The 17,745-nt window shown below is 44.3% G+C and overlaps 1 protein-coding gene across 1 annotated transcript in view; it reads right to left on the reverse strand.

Moving 5' to 3' along the window:
* LYST (lysosomal trafficking regulator) overlaps nucleotides 1–17,745 on the reverse strand; it is a 461,445-nt gene that overhangs the window by 110,734 nt on the left and 332,966 nt on the right. The window contains exon 40 of the mRNA XM_075200948.1: nucleotides 6,303–6,459. Within this exon, the coding sequence (XP_075057049.1) occupies nucleotides 6,303–6,459 (157 nt within the window). The remainder of the gene's footprint in view (nucleotides 1–6,302; nucleotides 6,460–17,745) is intronic.

The raw sequence follows: 17,745 nt of genomic DNA on the forward strand, positions 1-17,745 counted from the left end.
AAGCAGACCAAGAAGAAGACTACTAATAGTTTACAACAATTGACTGTTAAACAATCCTTTGCAAGAGGAAGCAAGTATGAAAGCTGTCACCCAGTCACAAAGCGGATCACAGACGCCATGCCAACTATGCTCGTATTAGATCTGCGTCCAATATCCACTATTAATGCGAATGGTTTTAGACAGTTACTTGAGGTCTTGTGTCCCTGTTACCAAATTCCATCACAACACCATTTCAGTAGAAAAGCTATTCCTCACCTGTACCAGAAGGTTCGTAAAAATGTTATTATTGGGCTGCAAAATGTCATTCTACCCACTGTACACTTAACCACAGATATGTGGACAAGCAGAACTGGGCAAACTAAACATTATATTACTGTGGCAGTCCACTAGGTTGGCGATTCGCCTTCACCAGCAGGAACAGCAGCAGCATATACCCATGTACGTCACATTTGTCAGAGGCAGGCTACTCTGTGTGTCACCGGCTTCACTAAGAGACATGCAGCTGACAATCTGTTACGAAAAACTAAGGCAACATGGCTTATCCCGCTTGGACTCTCCTCAGGATATGTCATTTCTGATAACGCCACTATTATTGTGAGAGCATTACAGCTGGGTGAATGAATTCCATCACATTCCCTGTTTTGCTCACACAATAAACTTGGTGGTGCAGAGCTTTTTAAAAAATGGCAGGGATGTGCAAGAGATACTGTCTGCGGCCCGTAAAATATCTGGACATTTCCGGCATTCGGCAACAGCATGTAGGAGATTGCAGCAGCTGCAAGAGCAATTTAATTTGCCTTGCCACCAACTGAAGCAAGAGGTGGATGGAGGAACAGCGAAAAGCCATCCACGCTTACCCCACAAACCATGACATTGGGAAAGGAGGGGGATGTATTTCACTGAAGCGCAGTGGAGATACTTTCTGTGTTGTGCAAAGTGCTGAAGTAGTCACCTGTGAAGTGAGTTCACACACTGCGAGCTTGAGTCAAATTATTCCTTTAATTAGACTTTTGGAAAAGCATCTTGAGAAACTGAAGGAGGAGATTAAACAAATTATTTCCGCTAAGTATGTCGGACTTGTAGATCAAGTACTTTATTCGCTTCGCCAGGATCCAAGAGTAATCAAAATCTTGAAATCGGATCACTACATTTTGGCGACTGTGCTTGATCCTTGGTTTAAGACCTATTTCTTCTCTTTGTTTCCAACTGACCCAGATCTGAAGAGATGCAAGGAGCAACTGGTAAGCAAGATGACAGCTCAAGTGTTACGTGACAGGACGGTGTCTACTCCTTCAGTTTCCCACTCAACTGCCGCTAGGAAAAAACTTTGCTTTCCCAAAAGACTCTGCACCAAATTTTCACATCTGGTCTGATCTAAAAGAATTGACCAAAAAACATGACACCAATGCGTGGGCATTGGATAATTAATTTGCTATGGGCCTTATACATAGCTGATGGCAGTTGCGGTGAGGTGTGAAGTGTGTGTCTGTGTTGGGAAAGCTAAATTTGTAGCAAACTACAGACTGGCAAGGCACAATGTAGGGACTGCTGTCACTTGCTACTACTTCCTGTTGGTCATGTTTATGTGTCTCCCCCACATTTTCAACAACCCTTGGTATGGCTGTTCAGGCACAGAACACAGTTTCACTCTGCCCTTCCTCCCATTTACACTGTACCCTGACTTCTGAACACATTACCTGGGTAAGAACTTGCTGTTACCTAACCCAACTTTAGCATGCATTCTATCTACACCAGTATCAATGCCAATATTTGCAGTAACAGTGACATCTGTCCCTACCTCATGACAAGATGATGGTTGTCAGGAAAATGGTACTGTCTCAAATGCCCATTGTTATGAGGTGTGGCTTAAATCTGGTTTGTAATCAAAACAGTGGCTGAATGACTTGACATAGCTAGATGGCAGTCCACGTTAATTAGCTAGGTCAATAGGTAATCTGAGAGGTAATTAGATTTGAACTTCTAGATGATATGCAATGTGCCTCCACAGTAATATACTGGCTGAAATAGCATTGGGAAATGTATTATCGTGTATCAATATAAATGTTATTGTATCAAAATGCATCACAGACTCAAATTGTGTAATGTGGCAGATACAATGTGTCAAATGTCTTGTTGTTTCACGCAAGCGTGAAGTGTCATTTCTTGATGTTATATTGTAATCCTTTGTTTAGTGTACCCAGCCAAATAGCTAATTGAGTCAAGCCATCCCATTGTATAATCAAGGTAACAGAGACGGTATGTCTAACAGATAAAGTGTCCACTGATAAACTCCTGCTAAAACGGGGAGGATTGAGACATTTGGACACTACTCCCTGTGTATACAGCCAAGAATATAAGGAGGGCAAAATGCCAAGAGAGCCATTCTAGCTTAAAGGATCCTGGTGTACAAGACATCAGCGAAAAGGAGTCTGGGCCAAGCATCATGGTGCCGCTGGAGGAAACCCTACCAGGACAGGGTCTGTGTGAGCCAGTAAGTAACCCTGGCTGGGTGACACCATAACTGTCTAGCTAATCAGTACTGGTAATATTGTGGGAGGAAAAGACTCTGAAAGAGCCTGAGATTATTATTTTTGAGTGCTGACTGCAAGAGGCTGCATGCTATCATTTACCATGTATCTTGTGAACGTTTTGTGGTGTTGTGTTGTGTTGTCATAATAAAGGATTAATTTGAATATATTCTGGTCTACCCGAATGATTTGAACAGCACAGAGGGTTACTGCCATCCCAGCTAAGGGTGGTATCCTCACATTGGTTAATCCCTATAACTAAAATTCTTCTCTGTTCAGTACAGGTTTGATGAGTTTGGTTTGGAAGAACTTGACTGGCCTGCACTGAGCCCTCACCTCAACTCCATTAAATAATTGGAACGGAGATTGCGAGCCAGGCCTTCTCGTCCAACATTAGTGTCTGATCTTATAAATGCTCTACAGAATGAATGAGCAGAAATTTCCACAGAAACACTCCATCATTTTCTGGAAAATGTTTCAAGAAGAGGGGAAGCTGTCATCGCTACAAAAGGGGACCAAGTCCATATTAAAGTATATGTATTTGAAGACAATGTCATTACAGTCCCTGTTGGTGTAATGGTCCAGCGTCCAAATACTTTTGTCCATATAGAAAGCAAAGCATAAAAAAAGTGTAACTTTGCACTTTGGCAAAACCATGTTGCTTTGGAGGGGGAGGTAAATTTAAAATGTGGAGACAGATTTATAGTTGGGATAGGGCATGCAATAGATACACTTTAAATTTCAGTATAAAAATAAAGCTATCAATTATTTGTGTGGTAGATGAAAAACAGTCAGTATCTAACTTATGTGCAAAATAATAAAGTACTTTGCACCCCTTGCATTGTAACATAGTTTGTCCCGGAGAACATTTACTGTTTTTTTGCCTTACTTTCCTTAATGACTTAACGTGTGTCCATTGTGGAGGGGAAGAGGAAGAGACTTCAGTCTGCCAATGCTTTATAAACCAAACGGGCAAAGACACAGTCACATCCGTCTACTGCTGAAGGTAAAGTGGGGACAGTGAAGAATGACAGAGCTCACCGGTAGCTCCAACTATAGCCCAGAGAGCAGTAGAGATGAGTATGCCCCTGACATTTCGGAAGAGAGCGGTTCAGACACCAGCAGTGATGCCCCGTTGCCCACCAGCGCAGCAGAGTGCAGGTACCCAGAAATAAGTTCTGTGTATGACCATTCTCGAGCTTCTGGCAGAGATGGTTGGAGAGATGACACAGTGTCTGTCCAAACGCTATCCAGAAACAGTGATTGCCCCAGGGTGTACAACAAAAAACAGTACTGCCTGTACTGTGCGATGTCAGTCTTAAAAATTGCCCGGCACATGGAGCATGTTCACTGCAATGAGATTGAAGTAGCCTGGGCCATAAAATTTCCCAAGCCCTCAAAAGAAAGGTGCTTGCAATTGGTAAATCTTCTCAATAGGGGCAACTTTGCACACAACACTGAGACAATGAGGGCAGGCCATGGCGATCTGGTCCCGTGCAAACTTCCAGATAAAGAGATGGATGCCGAAGGATTCATGCACTGTGTAGCCTACCAGGGCTTGTTTGCAAGGAAATACCTGTGGCGACACATGAAGAAATGTAAGCTAAACTGGAGGGGCAACAAGTTCACACCAGTCACTGTGCCCCTTTGCTCAACCTGTTCCACCTGACATCAGTGGTGGCTTTTGGAAGCTCTTGAGTGACATAACCCAGGATGAATTCTTACTCAGTTAAAAATGACCAATGCATCATGCAGATGGTCTTCAACCATGTCGGATCAGATGTTGGCAGGCACGAGTACATCTGTCAGAAGCTTAAAGAAATGGGCAGGCTACTGCTACAGGCCAGAAGAGCTTTGGAGAGGATGGAAGACTTTACCATCCCGTTGAACTTTCTGCACGTAGTAGTCGCTGTGAAGCTGGTAGTTGGCTGTGATGAGGAGACAGATACATTTAAGACGCCCTCGCTGGCACTCAAGGTCGTCTGCAAAAGATAGCAAGCATTGTGGAGTGCCGAGCCATGATGGAGGACTGCAATGCTGTGGTTGAAAACAGACAAAATTTCATATGAGGCTAGATGGAACGAGTTGATCTCATTGGCTGCCTTGAAAACCATAAGGAGTCCAAGTGGAAGATGCCTCAGCTCTTAACTTTCACTGGTAAGATGTGAAAAAGATGCACTTATACATCGATGAGAAGCAGCAAGCCCACCGAAGTGAGCTATCCACCAAGCCTACGGTTAACCATTGGGTACTACTTGCAAAAGTCACCCTGGAACAGGTGATCTTGTTCAATCGAAGAAGAGAAGGGGAAGTTTTGAAAATGTTGTCGACTACTTTTTCCTCAAGAGATACTTTGGATCTCCACGAAGATGGGTCCCTAGCGCTTTTCAAGGTTGAGAGGAAGCTCTGCCGGCACTTCACTCGCATTGAAATCCGAGGAAAACGAGGGAGAAAAGTTCCCATCCTGCTGACATCAGCCATGCAAGCTGCAATGGAACTTCTACCAGAAAAGCGTGACAAATGTGGAGTGGAAAGCCAAAATGACTACATGTTCACCAGACCAGCTGCCTTGTCACACTTCAGAGGCCCCGATTGCATATAACTGTTTTCTCGAAAGTGAGGGGCCAAACATCCCCACACGCTGTCTTCCACAAAGCTTCAAAAGCACATTGCTACTCTCTCGAAGGTCCTCAACCTAAATGACACAGAACTGGATCAGTTGGCAGACTTCCGTGAGCACAACTTCAGTGTGCAACGGCAGTATTACCGCCTCCCAGAAGGTACTCTCCAACTCGCCATGATCAGCAAACTGTTAATGGCTCTCCAGAGTGGAAGACTGACCAAATTCAAAGGCAAGAATATGGACAAGATGCACATTGATCCAGACAGTAAGAAGGAAATCTGGGGTCCGATTAATGCTTTTGACTTTTACCTCGGTCATTTACATAATTGTTTCTTTCAGAACCGGTCCAGCTACAGAGCAACATGTCGGATTATGAGCAATCCCCCGTGACAGAGGAACAAGTGGTCAAGCGTTTAGTTGACACTTCCACGTCAGAAGAGAGACAGTGTATGGACCTGGCAACACAAGACCAGTGTCCAGTCATGGCTTCCACATGTAGGTGTAGCACACAGTTTTGCTAGGCAGAAGAACTTTGCCTTCTCTGTATTTTGCTAGCCATAATGAACCGCTCTACTTCCTTTCAGGTTGCAAGGAAGTGCGGAGGAAATCCTGGGACTGAGAGTAGGTCCAGGATGTGGAGAAACACCTGATGAGGTTTATACAAACGTGCTTCGTGCCCGGAAAGCGAAACTGTGTTGCGTACCTCATGGCTGAACCATCCATACTGAAAGAGCTGAACTGGTGGGGGTGAAATTCTACATAAAGAGCTGCACAACAGCTTTAAAGAGGGATCAAACTTGTTCAAATGATGAGCGCAGTGGTTGAACAGGACTGTAACCTCCATGGCTAGGTGTCAGCGTAAGCAGGCATACAGATGTCCTCAGACAGTCAAAACACGTGACACTTTAATCACATTGTAGTCCGTGTCAGTACTTTATGCAAAGTGTAAATCTCATGTGGTAACTCTGGTGACAAACCATTCCTACATATACCCTCCTATTATTGCTCTGTTGACAGGACATTAGGAAAGGGGTGTCCCTATATGCCATGTTCCAGAAATCGGTCCTCACAATGCAATAAAAAACAAGCGTGTGTGTGTGTATGTAATAACTTCATGTCCAGTGATGGCCTTGCTTGCCACAGATACTGACCTTGATATGCTAGGAACATTTTGGTGAAAGGAGGCATTCTGACCAAAAAATGAAGTACAGTCCCACTGTTTGAGTAATGTGATCCATAATGATAAGGCTGCACTGGGGGCATTGGGTCATCTTCTCTATCTCCTTTGCAATATTCATCTTCCAAATACTGAAATTAAGGAACAATACTTAAAATTAAAAGTGTATCAGCAACAAAAACTGCATATTAAAAGTAAAAACAGAAAATGTATTCAGAAAATAAAGCATTTAACTCATTATAATCCCCTTAAGAATGAGAGCTAGGCCCTGTTAACTGTAACATAACATAATCAGCGAAAATTGGTGTTTGTTGTGTACATTACACATCAGAATTTTTCTAAACATCCAATGTGACATGAAGACATGTTTGCTAGGCTTATACCCCGATATAAATGTGTGTTGACTAGTAATTCAAATGGAAGTCCAAAGGTCTCCTGACCCTTCAGTTGTATAATCAAAGTGTCCAAAGTAAACATAATGGGCCTGAGTCATTAAGGAGAGCAAAGCATAAAAAAGGAGTAACTTTGCTTCTGGGCAAAACCATGTTGCATTTGAGGGAGGGGTAGATTTGAAAAATTGGGGACAGATTTATATTTGGGGTAGAGCATGTCCTAGATTAACTTTTAATTTCAGTGTAAAACTAAAGCTATCATGTATTTGTGTGCTAGATTACTGTATTTTTCGCTCCATAAGACGCACTTTTTCCCCCAAAAAAAGTGAGGAAAAAAGTGTGTGCGTCTTATGGAGCGAATACTGCAAAAAAGCTGTCTAAACCGGAAGTTCGAAGCTGATGTGAAGCAGGGAACCAGACAGAAGTAGGAACCTTTCTAGCTCACCGAGTTCCGGACGTCAGTAATAGCAGGTGCACCTGCTCCGTTATACGGCTCTGGAGTAACATCACACGGGAGATAGAAGTGAGTCTCTCTGCTATTCCTAAGCGGTAAGTCCGCTAGCACTCGTAACCATGGATTAGATCTCTTCCTCTTGCGGAGGGTGTCCAGGACATAAGAATACCTGGTAAGGAGCCATATTTATTATTTCTGCCGGAGGATCATCTTATTAATACCTACTGTGCGGGCAAGCTTCACCTTATTATTGAAAATCTCTCATAGGAGGCACATAATATATCCATAAGGAATGTTGCCTGTCATTTTGTTGCTGGGATCAAGTCTTATATGCTTTTTTTAACTAATCTGGACTTTGCATGCATTCCAACATTATATCTGGATCCAGAGTTATAATGGATGTGTGACACCCATTATCTATTCAGCATTTCTACCAATGGGGGACTGTACTGTTTATATCCGTTTTTACTTACATTACTAGACAGCACTATATGAGATTTGGTTCAGATTTTTTTTCCTGTTTTCCTCCTCTAAAAACTAGGTGCGTCTTATGGAGCGAAAAATACGGTAAATAACAGCCAGTATTTAACGTATGTGCAAAATAATAAACTACTTTGCACCCCTTGCATAGTAACATGGTTTGTCCTGGATAACATTTACTCTTCTTTTCCCTTACTTTCCTTATTGACTCAGGCCCAATGTGCTGAACGTAAAAATGTGAAGCATATGCGCATTCATTAGTGGGGGAATGCCAGCTATTGCCAGTATGATGGTGGGGAAAGGAAGGTACAATAATAGTGTTACGAGCCGCGGCTCCCCGACGGGCCGCCGCGGCTCGGTTCCGGCTCTCCCAGGCGCCCCGGCCGTCTCCATGACGACCGGGGTCTCACTTCCGCCTCTGACGTCCCGGTTGCCTAGGCAACAACCAGGACGCTGTAATCCGGAGGCCGCAGCGCCCGGCCAGCGGGCTGACACCCGGGCATATTCCTGCAGGCAAAGGTAGGGCTATTTATGCATTTGAGTAGACTCTCTGAGAGTCTTTTTGATTTAGAAATTGTGCTGTCTTGTCTCTGCCAGTATGGTCTCGGTGCAGAGATTATGCTGTGGGAGGGGTGGTATTACTACGACTCCTATTGGTTCTCCTTGCTATTTAAGGCAGTGAGGACTTAGCCTCATTGCCAGTTATAGCTTCCTGTTTAGCTAGGCTCCTGTTCCTGTTGCCCTGCTCCTGTGCTTATTCTATTATTGGATTTCCCGTGTATGATCCCTGGCTTGTTCTTGGACTTCGTTGTATTGCCTGTGACCCCTGACTGCGGCTCGTTTTCTGTTATCCCTGTCTGCTGCCGGCCCTTGACCTTTGCCTGGATCTCACATCGCTGTGTTCTACTACGCTGCCTCAGGGTTCTCCCCAGTCAGTGCACACTACACGACCCTCCGTTCGTCTGCTGCCAAGTCTGTCCCCACCACTAGGGGCTCCAGTGAACACCAGACATCGGAGCAGATTCCGGGTTCTGTCGTGCTGACTGAAGGAGTTCCTAACAAATAGGATAGGAAAGATTATGATACTATCACATCTGCCATTAACAAAATATTAACCTAAATCTAACAACATGCTACATACAAGATGCTATTAGATTTTAGTAACACTGGACTTTGTTAGTGTGCAGGGGAGTTCCACCAAAGCATCAGCTATAAAGGGTCTCCCAAAAAAATTTGAAAAATAGTAAAAACATTAATGCAAAGTTTTAAAAATAAATATAAAAACAACAAAAAAACAACAAACTGTTCCTTTGTTGCTCCAAAGTCCACAAAATTACCAGAGCGCCCCAAAATGTTGTCTTCCCAACAGTGATCCCAACTCTCTTCCCTTTCTCACAAACAAAGAATATTTGCACACAAGTATGTTGTACTTGAATGTAGTAGTAGGAGTTTACCATAAGCTACTGTGGCAAAGTCACTGGATTGGTGTTTGAAAACAGGTACATTTCACCTAGGTTCCTAACCTATTGCTTTTAAAAACCCCAGATGAATGTTTTGGGGGGCATGACTTGGCAGCCATTCTAACCGGACGGAAATCTCACCAGCTCCTCATTCTGTGTGGCATTATCCCTCACCTTATGTGCTTCCCAGACCTCCAGATAGCCCTTAACCTCTGTAAACATTGGGGCAATTCACCCCCATACACTCGGGAGTGACTGACCTTTCCCAGCGGCTGCTCTTTCAGTAGTTCGGGGTCTGGCCGCATGTGACATTGGAGGTTGGAGCCGCCTGAGAAATGGATATTTGGAGTGGCTCCCGCCTGCTGAAGATGCCTGCAGTGTCCCCTACTACCTGGCTGGCACCTAATTGCTGCAGACGACAGATCTCACCAACTCACTGGTCCACCCAACAACGAGTCACAAAGTGGGAGCTAAGGTAGTCAAATATACCAACTATCTTTTTGGGTGGCAACAACTCTATACAGTGGTCTTGCAGACGCTTACTTGATTCCCGGCTCTCACTGTCTTCCTGGATGGCATCATTACCTAATACGCGGGAGTCTACACAAGGCAGGCTCCTCCATAACACCATACCGGAAGTGCACAGACCACCATTGCCACTTTGATTCCCAGATCTAGCACGCACCAACTCAATCCAAATCCAGCCCAGAGGATCACCTGTGCTGTGATTGCAGAGAATAATATCAGCTGTACCCCGTGCAAGAGAACAGAGTCCCACATATGGTGCTGGCTGCTCGTCTTGTTGAGGACACCTCAACCCACCATCTGAGACATCTGTATTGAGTCATCTGCTAACAGGTCAATACCAAGGGTTTGGTTACCTCTATATCCCTCACCTCACCAGAGACCCCACTGCCTATGGATCTTGGGGCTCCACTCCCGTTGTGCCCTACAACAACCCCTGCTACTTCCTCAGCAACTCTCGATCCCAAAGCCCCCTTAACGGTTGACACTATGCAATTCACACTGGCTACCCTCAACACTGAACTCACCACCGCTATGATATCATCCATCCGAGAACTCAAGGGAGAAATAGGAAATCGGGGACCACACTAACCAACTGGACCAGAAAATGGGTGAGGAAGTGGTATCTCCTGCCCTTTGCCAGGAATTGGACTCCCTTACAGATAAAATGGCAGACATTGAAGACCAATGGCGGTGCAACATTGTCAAGGCTAGGGCATCCCAGATTCTGGAGCTAATGCAGAACTTCTTTCCTATGTCTTGGCACCTTTCCATTAAAGATCAGCTCTTGAGATAGGCTACAGCAACCAAATGTTTTGTCTATAGCACCTGTGAGCTGCTGAGTACTATAAATTTGTTGGAAAGCTAAAAAAAAGGGGGTCCTGGGATTTATGGATGGAGAGAGCGAGCACGAGCTCCATCCATTAATGGGCTCCATCCATTAACCAGGTTTTGAAAGTGGACAGTGATTCTGCTGGTGATCAGGAGTTTCACCTGAGTGGTACTGGTAAAAGGCTGCAGCTCAGCTCAGTGAGTCTCTTACTGCCTGGGGACAGGGGCTCCAGAGTCTCTGTGAAAGAAAGTCTGATATCTGCCTGTAAGTTACTGTGCTAAAACCTCTTTTGTTTTTTTTAACAGTTTTTAGTTAGGAGTGACCTATGTTTAGTTAGAACTGGACGGCAAGGTGTTTAGTTTGGAGTTTTCTTTTGTTTTCTTACTAAATAAAATTGGTTGAGGCCAGTTACATGAAAGTTAGGACTTGGGTGAAATCTCTCAGCTGCTATAAACACCCCCGGAGATGATATAGGGCCCCCTATCCGGTCACACTACATAAAAAATAAATGTAAAATTTACACATTATCATCATCTATTTATTTATATAGCGCCACTAATTCCGCAGCGCTGTACAGAGAACTCATTCACATTAGTCCCTACCAAAATGGAGCTTACAATCTAAATCCCATAACATACACACATACAGACCGAGAGAGACTAAGGGCAATTTAATAGCAGCCAACTGATATATCAGTATGTTTTTGAAGTGTGGGAGGAAACAGGAGCGCCCGGAGAAAACCCATGCAAACACGGGGAGAACTTACAAACTCCACACAGATAAGGCCATGGTCGGAAATTGAACTCATGACCCCAGTGCTGTGAGGCAGAAGTGCTAACCACCAGGCCACTGTGCTGCCCACAGATGCGTGTAAGTGACTGATGTATGTAACTGCCTATATATGTGTGTATTCTTGTGAATCAAGGCTTGTTAAAGAGTAAAATTTGGTCATGTTATAAATGGGAAATTCCTGCAGAATTCTTGATTTGGTTAAAAGGTTAAAATGAAAGGTCTGAGAACCTTTGCAGTAGGATAAATCAATATTTACTATAGTTCAGTAATGGGAATAAACTATTTTCTTTACCTACAGTAAAAGAGGGCAATTTACATGTTATGTTTACATATAGTACACCTAGCAACCTGCCTCATTTCAGTGTGATTTGGTCGGTTCTGCTTTTCTTATTTATTCCAACTGCAGCAACTATTATAGGTAAATGCATTAACTCAAATAACTTAATTCAGTCCAGGTTAAGACAATAGGAAAGAAGAAAAAAAAATGCAAAACCAGACTAATGCCACACTGGAAAAAAACTATTTAGTAGGCAAGAGTTTATTTAAAAACTAAGGGCCTGATTCATTAAGGATCTTAAATGTAGAGGTATCTTATTTCAGTCTCCTGGACAAAACCATGTTACAATGCAAGGGGTGCAAACTAGTTTTCTGTTTTGCACATAAGTTAAATACTGACTGTTTTTTCATGTAGCCCACAAATACTTGATAGCTTATTTGTACACTGAAATTTAAAGTTGATATTTGTGTGCTACATGAAAAAACAGACAGTATTTAACTTATGTGCAAAACAGAAAACTAATTTGCACCCCTTGCATTGTAACTAGGGATGTGCACCGGCCACTTTTGGTGTCTCGTGTTTTGTGTTTTGGATTCGGATTTGCTTGAGGTTTTGGGTTCGGATTTGTTTCGCAAAACACCTGACGAAAGGTTTTGGTTCGGATTTAAGGTTTTGGAGTCGGATTTATTTTGAAAAAAACATAAAAAGTGTTAAAATCAAGTTTTTTGGTTTATTTTCACTCCTACGCTATTATTAACCTCAATAACATTCAATAACAATCATTTCCACTATTTCCCAGTCTATTCTGAACACCTCACACCTCACAATATTGTTTTTAGTCCAAAACGTTTCACCGAGGTAGCTTTCTGGACTGCATAGTGCAGTGGTCCCGGTACACAATTTGGTACTGGGGCCACAATACCTCCGCCTTCAAATGGTCTGAATTCCACTGCACAGCTGCCTGCTCCTACATCCACTGCAGCATATACAGGGTGTAGTTCGAGCGTGTCAATACCTCTTGTTTTTGACGATGACAGGTCATTTTCATTCATTTATGATTTGGCAGCAACAGTCAACGTTGTTTAATATCTGATACGCCTCTATCTGGACTGCATAGTGGAGTGGCCCCGATACCCAATTTGGTACCGGGGCAACAATACCGCCTCCAACTTTCAAGTGTAGTGTTTATAATTTATAAAAACTACAGTAGTTATAGCACGTCAATAACTCTTGTTTTAGACGACCATGGTACAGAGCATTCATCATTGAGTTCCCATCAAGTATGTGAAAGACAGACAGCGTCGAAGTGTTATTTGTTGACTTTGTTAACCAAAAAATTGTCCCTGTTGCAAATATTCGTGCAATGAAGAGTGACTTTTTCATTTAAAGGCTCAAGCTTTCAAGTGTAGTGTTTATAACTTATAAACACTACAGTAGTTCTAGCACATCAATACCTCTTGTTTTTGATTATGAAAGGGCATTTTACTTTTGGTTTCATTTGTTGAATTTGTTTTAATTTTGTTTTACTTTGTGCTCATGGCAAACGACTGTTGAATGGTCACAAAATGGCAAAAAAAGAGTTGCAAGATGGAATTGTCCTTGGGCCCTCCCACCCACCCTTATGTTGATGAAATAGGACATGCACACTTTAACAAACCAATCATTTCAGCGAAAGGGCCTACCAAACTGTGCCTGAAATGATTGGTTTGTTTGGACCCCAGAGCTGGATTAAGGCTTCGGGGGGGCCCGGGGCACTTAAGACAGGGGGGCCCTTAAAATCTAAAATTAAGGGCATAGTGACACATCCTGCATTACATCACCTACAGCCCACAGTATGACACTTACAGCTCTCCCAGAGGGCTCGCTTAGGTTGTCTGCATAAGAAAATTCATTGCTTCCACAAACTAAAATACTGTACATTAAAACAATCATCAAAACACCACTTTAAAATGGGTATTGACACCACACATTAAAACTAGCAATGATATCACACATTAAAAATACCATTGATAACGTACACTAAAACTAGCAATGATAACGCACGCTAAAACTAGCAATGATACCGCAAATTAAAATACCATTGATAATGCATCATTGGGCATGGCCAGGCCACCCTCCTACAGACAAAAAACCTTCATTGTTGTGTACACCATTGAACGGTCACCAAAAATTGGGATTGTCCCACTAGAATAACAATATTTCACAGACTTTGCTGCTCTCTCCTACCTGTTCTTCTCACTTTCACCACCTGTGCTGCAGGTTTCTTTAGTTGCTGCTTGTCTGAATCCTGGAATGTTAGGGGCCCTATTTGGAAAAAAAAAATGGGTACATTTAGAAAATTACAGCCACCCCCAGCGTTAAATCAGTACCACCCATGATTAATAATTAGGCCTTCCTCCAGCCCCAACATTAAAATAATAGCATTCACATTTAATAAATAAACCTATTTCCCTCCCCACAAACAGCCCCAGCAATAAATTAATAGTATTTACATTTCAGAAATATACCTATTTCCCGCAACCGTCACTACCATTAAATAATTCATAGGCACATTTAATACATTTAATAAAGGGACCTCATTCTTCCCAAACTCACCCCCACAGTAGCACCCACACCACCCCATCTTAAATTAATTAATTGTCCCCACTATGGTGCCTCTCCCCCCCCTTTTTCCTCATACTGTGTCTCTCCCCCTTTTTCCTTACTGTGCCTCTTCTCCCCCTTTTTCCTTACTGTGCCTCTCTTCTCCCCCTTTTTCCGCCATACTGTGCCTCTCATTTCCCCCTTTTTTCCTTACTGTGCCTCTCTTCTCCCCCTTTTTTCCTTACTGTGCCTCTCTTCTCCTCCTTTTTTCCTTACTGTGCCTCTCTTCTCCCCCTTTTTTCCTTACTGTGCCTCTCTTCTCCCCCTTTTTTCCTTACTGTGCCTCTCTTCTCCCCCTTTTTTCCTTACTGTGCCTCTCTTCTCCCCCTTTTTCCTCCATACTGTGCCTCTCTTCTCCCCCTTTTTTCCTTACTGTGCCTCTCTTCTCCCCCTTTTTCCTCCATACTGTGCCTTTCTTCTCCCCCTTTTTTTTTTTTTTTTTACTTACCTTTCTTTTAGCTTCTTTCTTCTCTTCTGTCTTCTTGTTTCTTTCCTGGTCCTCTCCGCACTGCTCCTCACTGAAAGACAGGCGTGCCTCGATGACATCACGCCTGTCATTCAGTGTTAACAGTACAGAGAGGGAGGGGGAGGGACGCCAGCGCAGCGGTGAGGTGAGAATATCTTTTTTTTTTTTTTTTTTTCTTTCTTTTACTATCCTGCTCCCCCCACTAACGAAGGGACCCCCGAACATGCCAGCCCGCAAAGCCCCCTCTCCCCGCAGACGCCGCCACCGGGGGGGGCCGCCATTGAAAAAAAAAAGGAGAATAAAAAAAAAAACCATGAGAGGTTAGGAGCGCGGCGGCGGGGGGCCCTCGGAGAGAGGGGGGCCCGGGGCACGTGCCCCCCCCTTAATCCGGCTATGTTGGACCCCCACAAAAAGAGCTGGCAAAGAAAAAAAAGAGTTGCAAGATGGAATTGTCCTTGGGATCTCCCACCCACTCTTATGTTGTTAAAATAGGACATGCACACTTTAACAAACCAATCAATTCAGCGACAGAGCCTACCAAACAACTGTGGCTGAAATGATTGGTTTGTTTGGGCCACCACACCAAAAAAGCTATTCATCTCTCCCTGTACAAACTAAACTGGCTCTACTGAGGCAAGATGTCGTCCTCATCCTCAACCTCTGATTCCTCTCCCCCTACAGTGTGTACATCCTCCTCCTCACACATTATCAATTCGTCCCCGCTGGACTCCACAACCACAGGTCCCTCTGTACTATCTGGAGGGCAGTGCTATACTTGATTGAGGAATTGATAATTCATTTTTATGAACATCATTTTTTCAACGTTGTGAGGAAGCAACCTCCTTCGCCGCTCACTGACCAGGTTCCCCGCTGCACTAAAAACTCTTTCCGAGTACACACTGGAGGGGGGAAAACTTAGGTTAAATAGAGCCAGTTTGTACAGGGGCTTCCAAACTGGCTTTTTTTTTCCTGCCAGTAACAATATGGACTGTCTGACATGTTTATTTGGATGGTGTCAGCAAAATAATACTCCACCATTTTTTCTATTGTGACAGCATCCAATGCAGCAACAGTAGACATGTCTGCAATGGTTTGCAGGTCCTTCAGTCCGGACCAGATGTTATCAGCATCCCCGCCAGCGGGTCTTTTAGGAAAACTGAGCTTTTTCCTCGCAGCCACAGATGTGGAAGAAAATGAGGGTGGAGCTGTTGGCATGTCACGGTCCTCTTCAGAGGACAATCTCCTGACCAGCAGGTCTTTGCACCGCTGCAGACTTGTGTCTGCCGAAAACAGAGACAAAACATACGCTTTAAACCGAAGATCGACAACGGTGGCCAGAATGTATTCCTCTGACTTAAAAATAGTGACCACCCTCGGATCCTGGCAAAGCGTACGAAGGGCTTCATCCACAAGAGCTACATGCTTGGTGGAATCGCAATGGTTTACCAGCTCCTCTCTCACTTTCTCCAGCTGCTTCTGCAACAGCCTGATCAGGGGAATCACCTGACTCAAGCTGGCAGTGTCGGAACTGACTTCTCGTGTGGCAAGTTCAAACGGCTGGAGAACCTTGCACAACACGGAAATCAGTCTCCACTGTGCTTAACTCAGGCGCATCCCCACTCCTTTGCCTATGTCGTAGGTGGCGGTGTAGGCCTGAATGGCCTTTTGCTGCTCCTCCATCCTCTGCAGCATATAGAGGGTGGAGTTCCAGCGCGTCACAACCTCTTGTTTGAGGTGATGGCAGGGCAGGTTCAGGCTTTTTTGATGTGCCTCGAGCCTGCGGTAGGCACTGGCAGAATGCCGAAAGTGCACCACCAAATTAACGGTGTGGGCAAAACATGGGACGTGCTGGAAATTGCCCATATGCAATGCCCGCACAATGTTACTGGCGTTGTCTGACACCACAAATCCCCAGGACAGTCTAAGTGGGGTAAGCCACTGCGAAATAATTTCCCTCATTTTCTCTAACAGGTTGTCAGCGTTGTGCCTCTTATTAAAGCTTGTAATACACAATGTTGCCTGCCTTGGCACGAGCAGACGTTGTGTAGATGCTGCTACTGATGCAGCTGCTGCTGTTGCTGCGGAAGGGGATGCATCTACCCAGTGGGCTGTCACAGTCATATAGTCCTTCGTTTGCCCAGAACCACTTGTCCACATGTCCGTGGTTAAGTGGACAGTGGGTACAACCGCATTTTTAAGAGTACTGAGGACACTTGCTCGTACTTCTCTGTACATCTTTGGTATCGCCTGCCTAGTGAAGTGGAATCTCGACGGGATTTGGTACCGGGGACACAATACCTCCATCAACCCTCTAAATCTCACTCCACTGATGGCGGACACCGGGCGCACGTCTAACACCAACATAGCAGTTACAGCCACAGTTATACGCTTTGCAATAGGGTGACTACTATCGTATTTTGTGGTCATGGCAAACGACTGTTGGACGGTCAATTGTTTTGTGAAAGACGTAGCGGTCTTACGACTTCCCTTCTGGGAAGATGACCGACTAACAGCAGCAACAGCAGCAGTGGCAGTAGTAGGCGTACCGCTGCAGGATTCCTCGGATGAATCCCGTATAGAAGAGGACTCAGTCTGGCTGGTGACATGGCCTGCAGTACTAAATCTGATGGAGATCGTGGAGGAAGTTGACGAGGAGGGTGTTGGTGGTGTGTATCCAACAGGACCAAGGGATTTAGGTGTCCCTGGACTGATGACGGTCCTAGGCCCAGTTCCTGAACTAACCACTGAACTATGAAGGTTATTCAGGTGACGTATAAGGGAGGATGTCCCTAGGTGGGCAAGATCCTTACCCCTGCTTATTTGAGCTTTACATAAGCTACATATGGCCATACATTGGTTGTCCGGATTTGGATAAAAATAACTCCAGACCGAAGAGGTGCATTTTTTGGTCTTCTGACCAGGCATGACGATGGGCTTTTTCATCCCATGGACATCAGCTCTTTCCCCCCCTGGTGCCTCATTTACAATAACCACATCACCATCCTCATCATCAAGTTCCTCCACAGCGCCAGCTACATCAATAGCCTCCTCCCGGTGTACAACATTGACACCTTGATTATCCCAATCTGGATCTAC

The sequence above is a fragment of the Mixophyes fleayi genome, chromosome 3, assembly GCF_038048845.1.
Source record: "Mixophyes fleayi isolate aMixFle1 chromosome 3, aMixFle1.hap1, whole genome shotgun sequence".
Lineage (NCBI taxonomy): Eukaryota > Metazoa > Chordata > Amphibia > Anura > Limnodynastidae > Mixophyes > Mixophyes fleayi.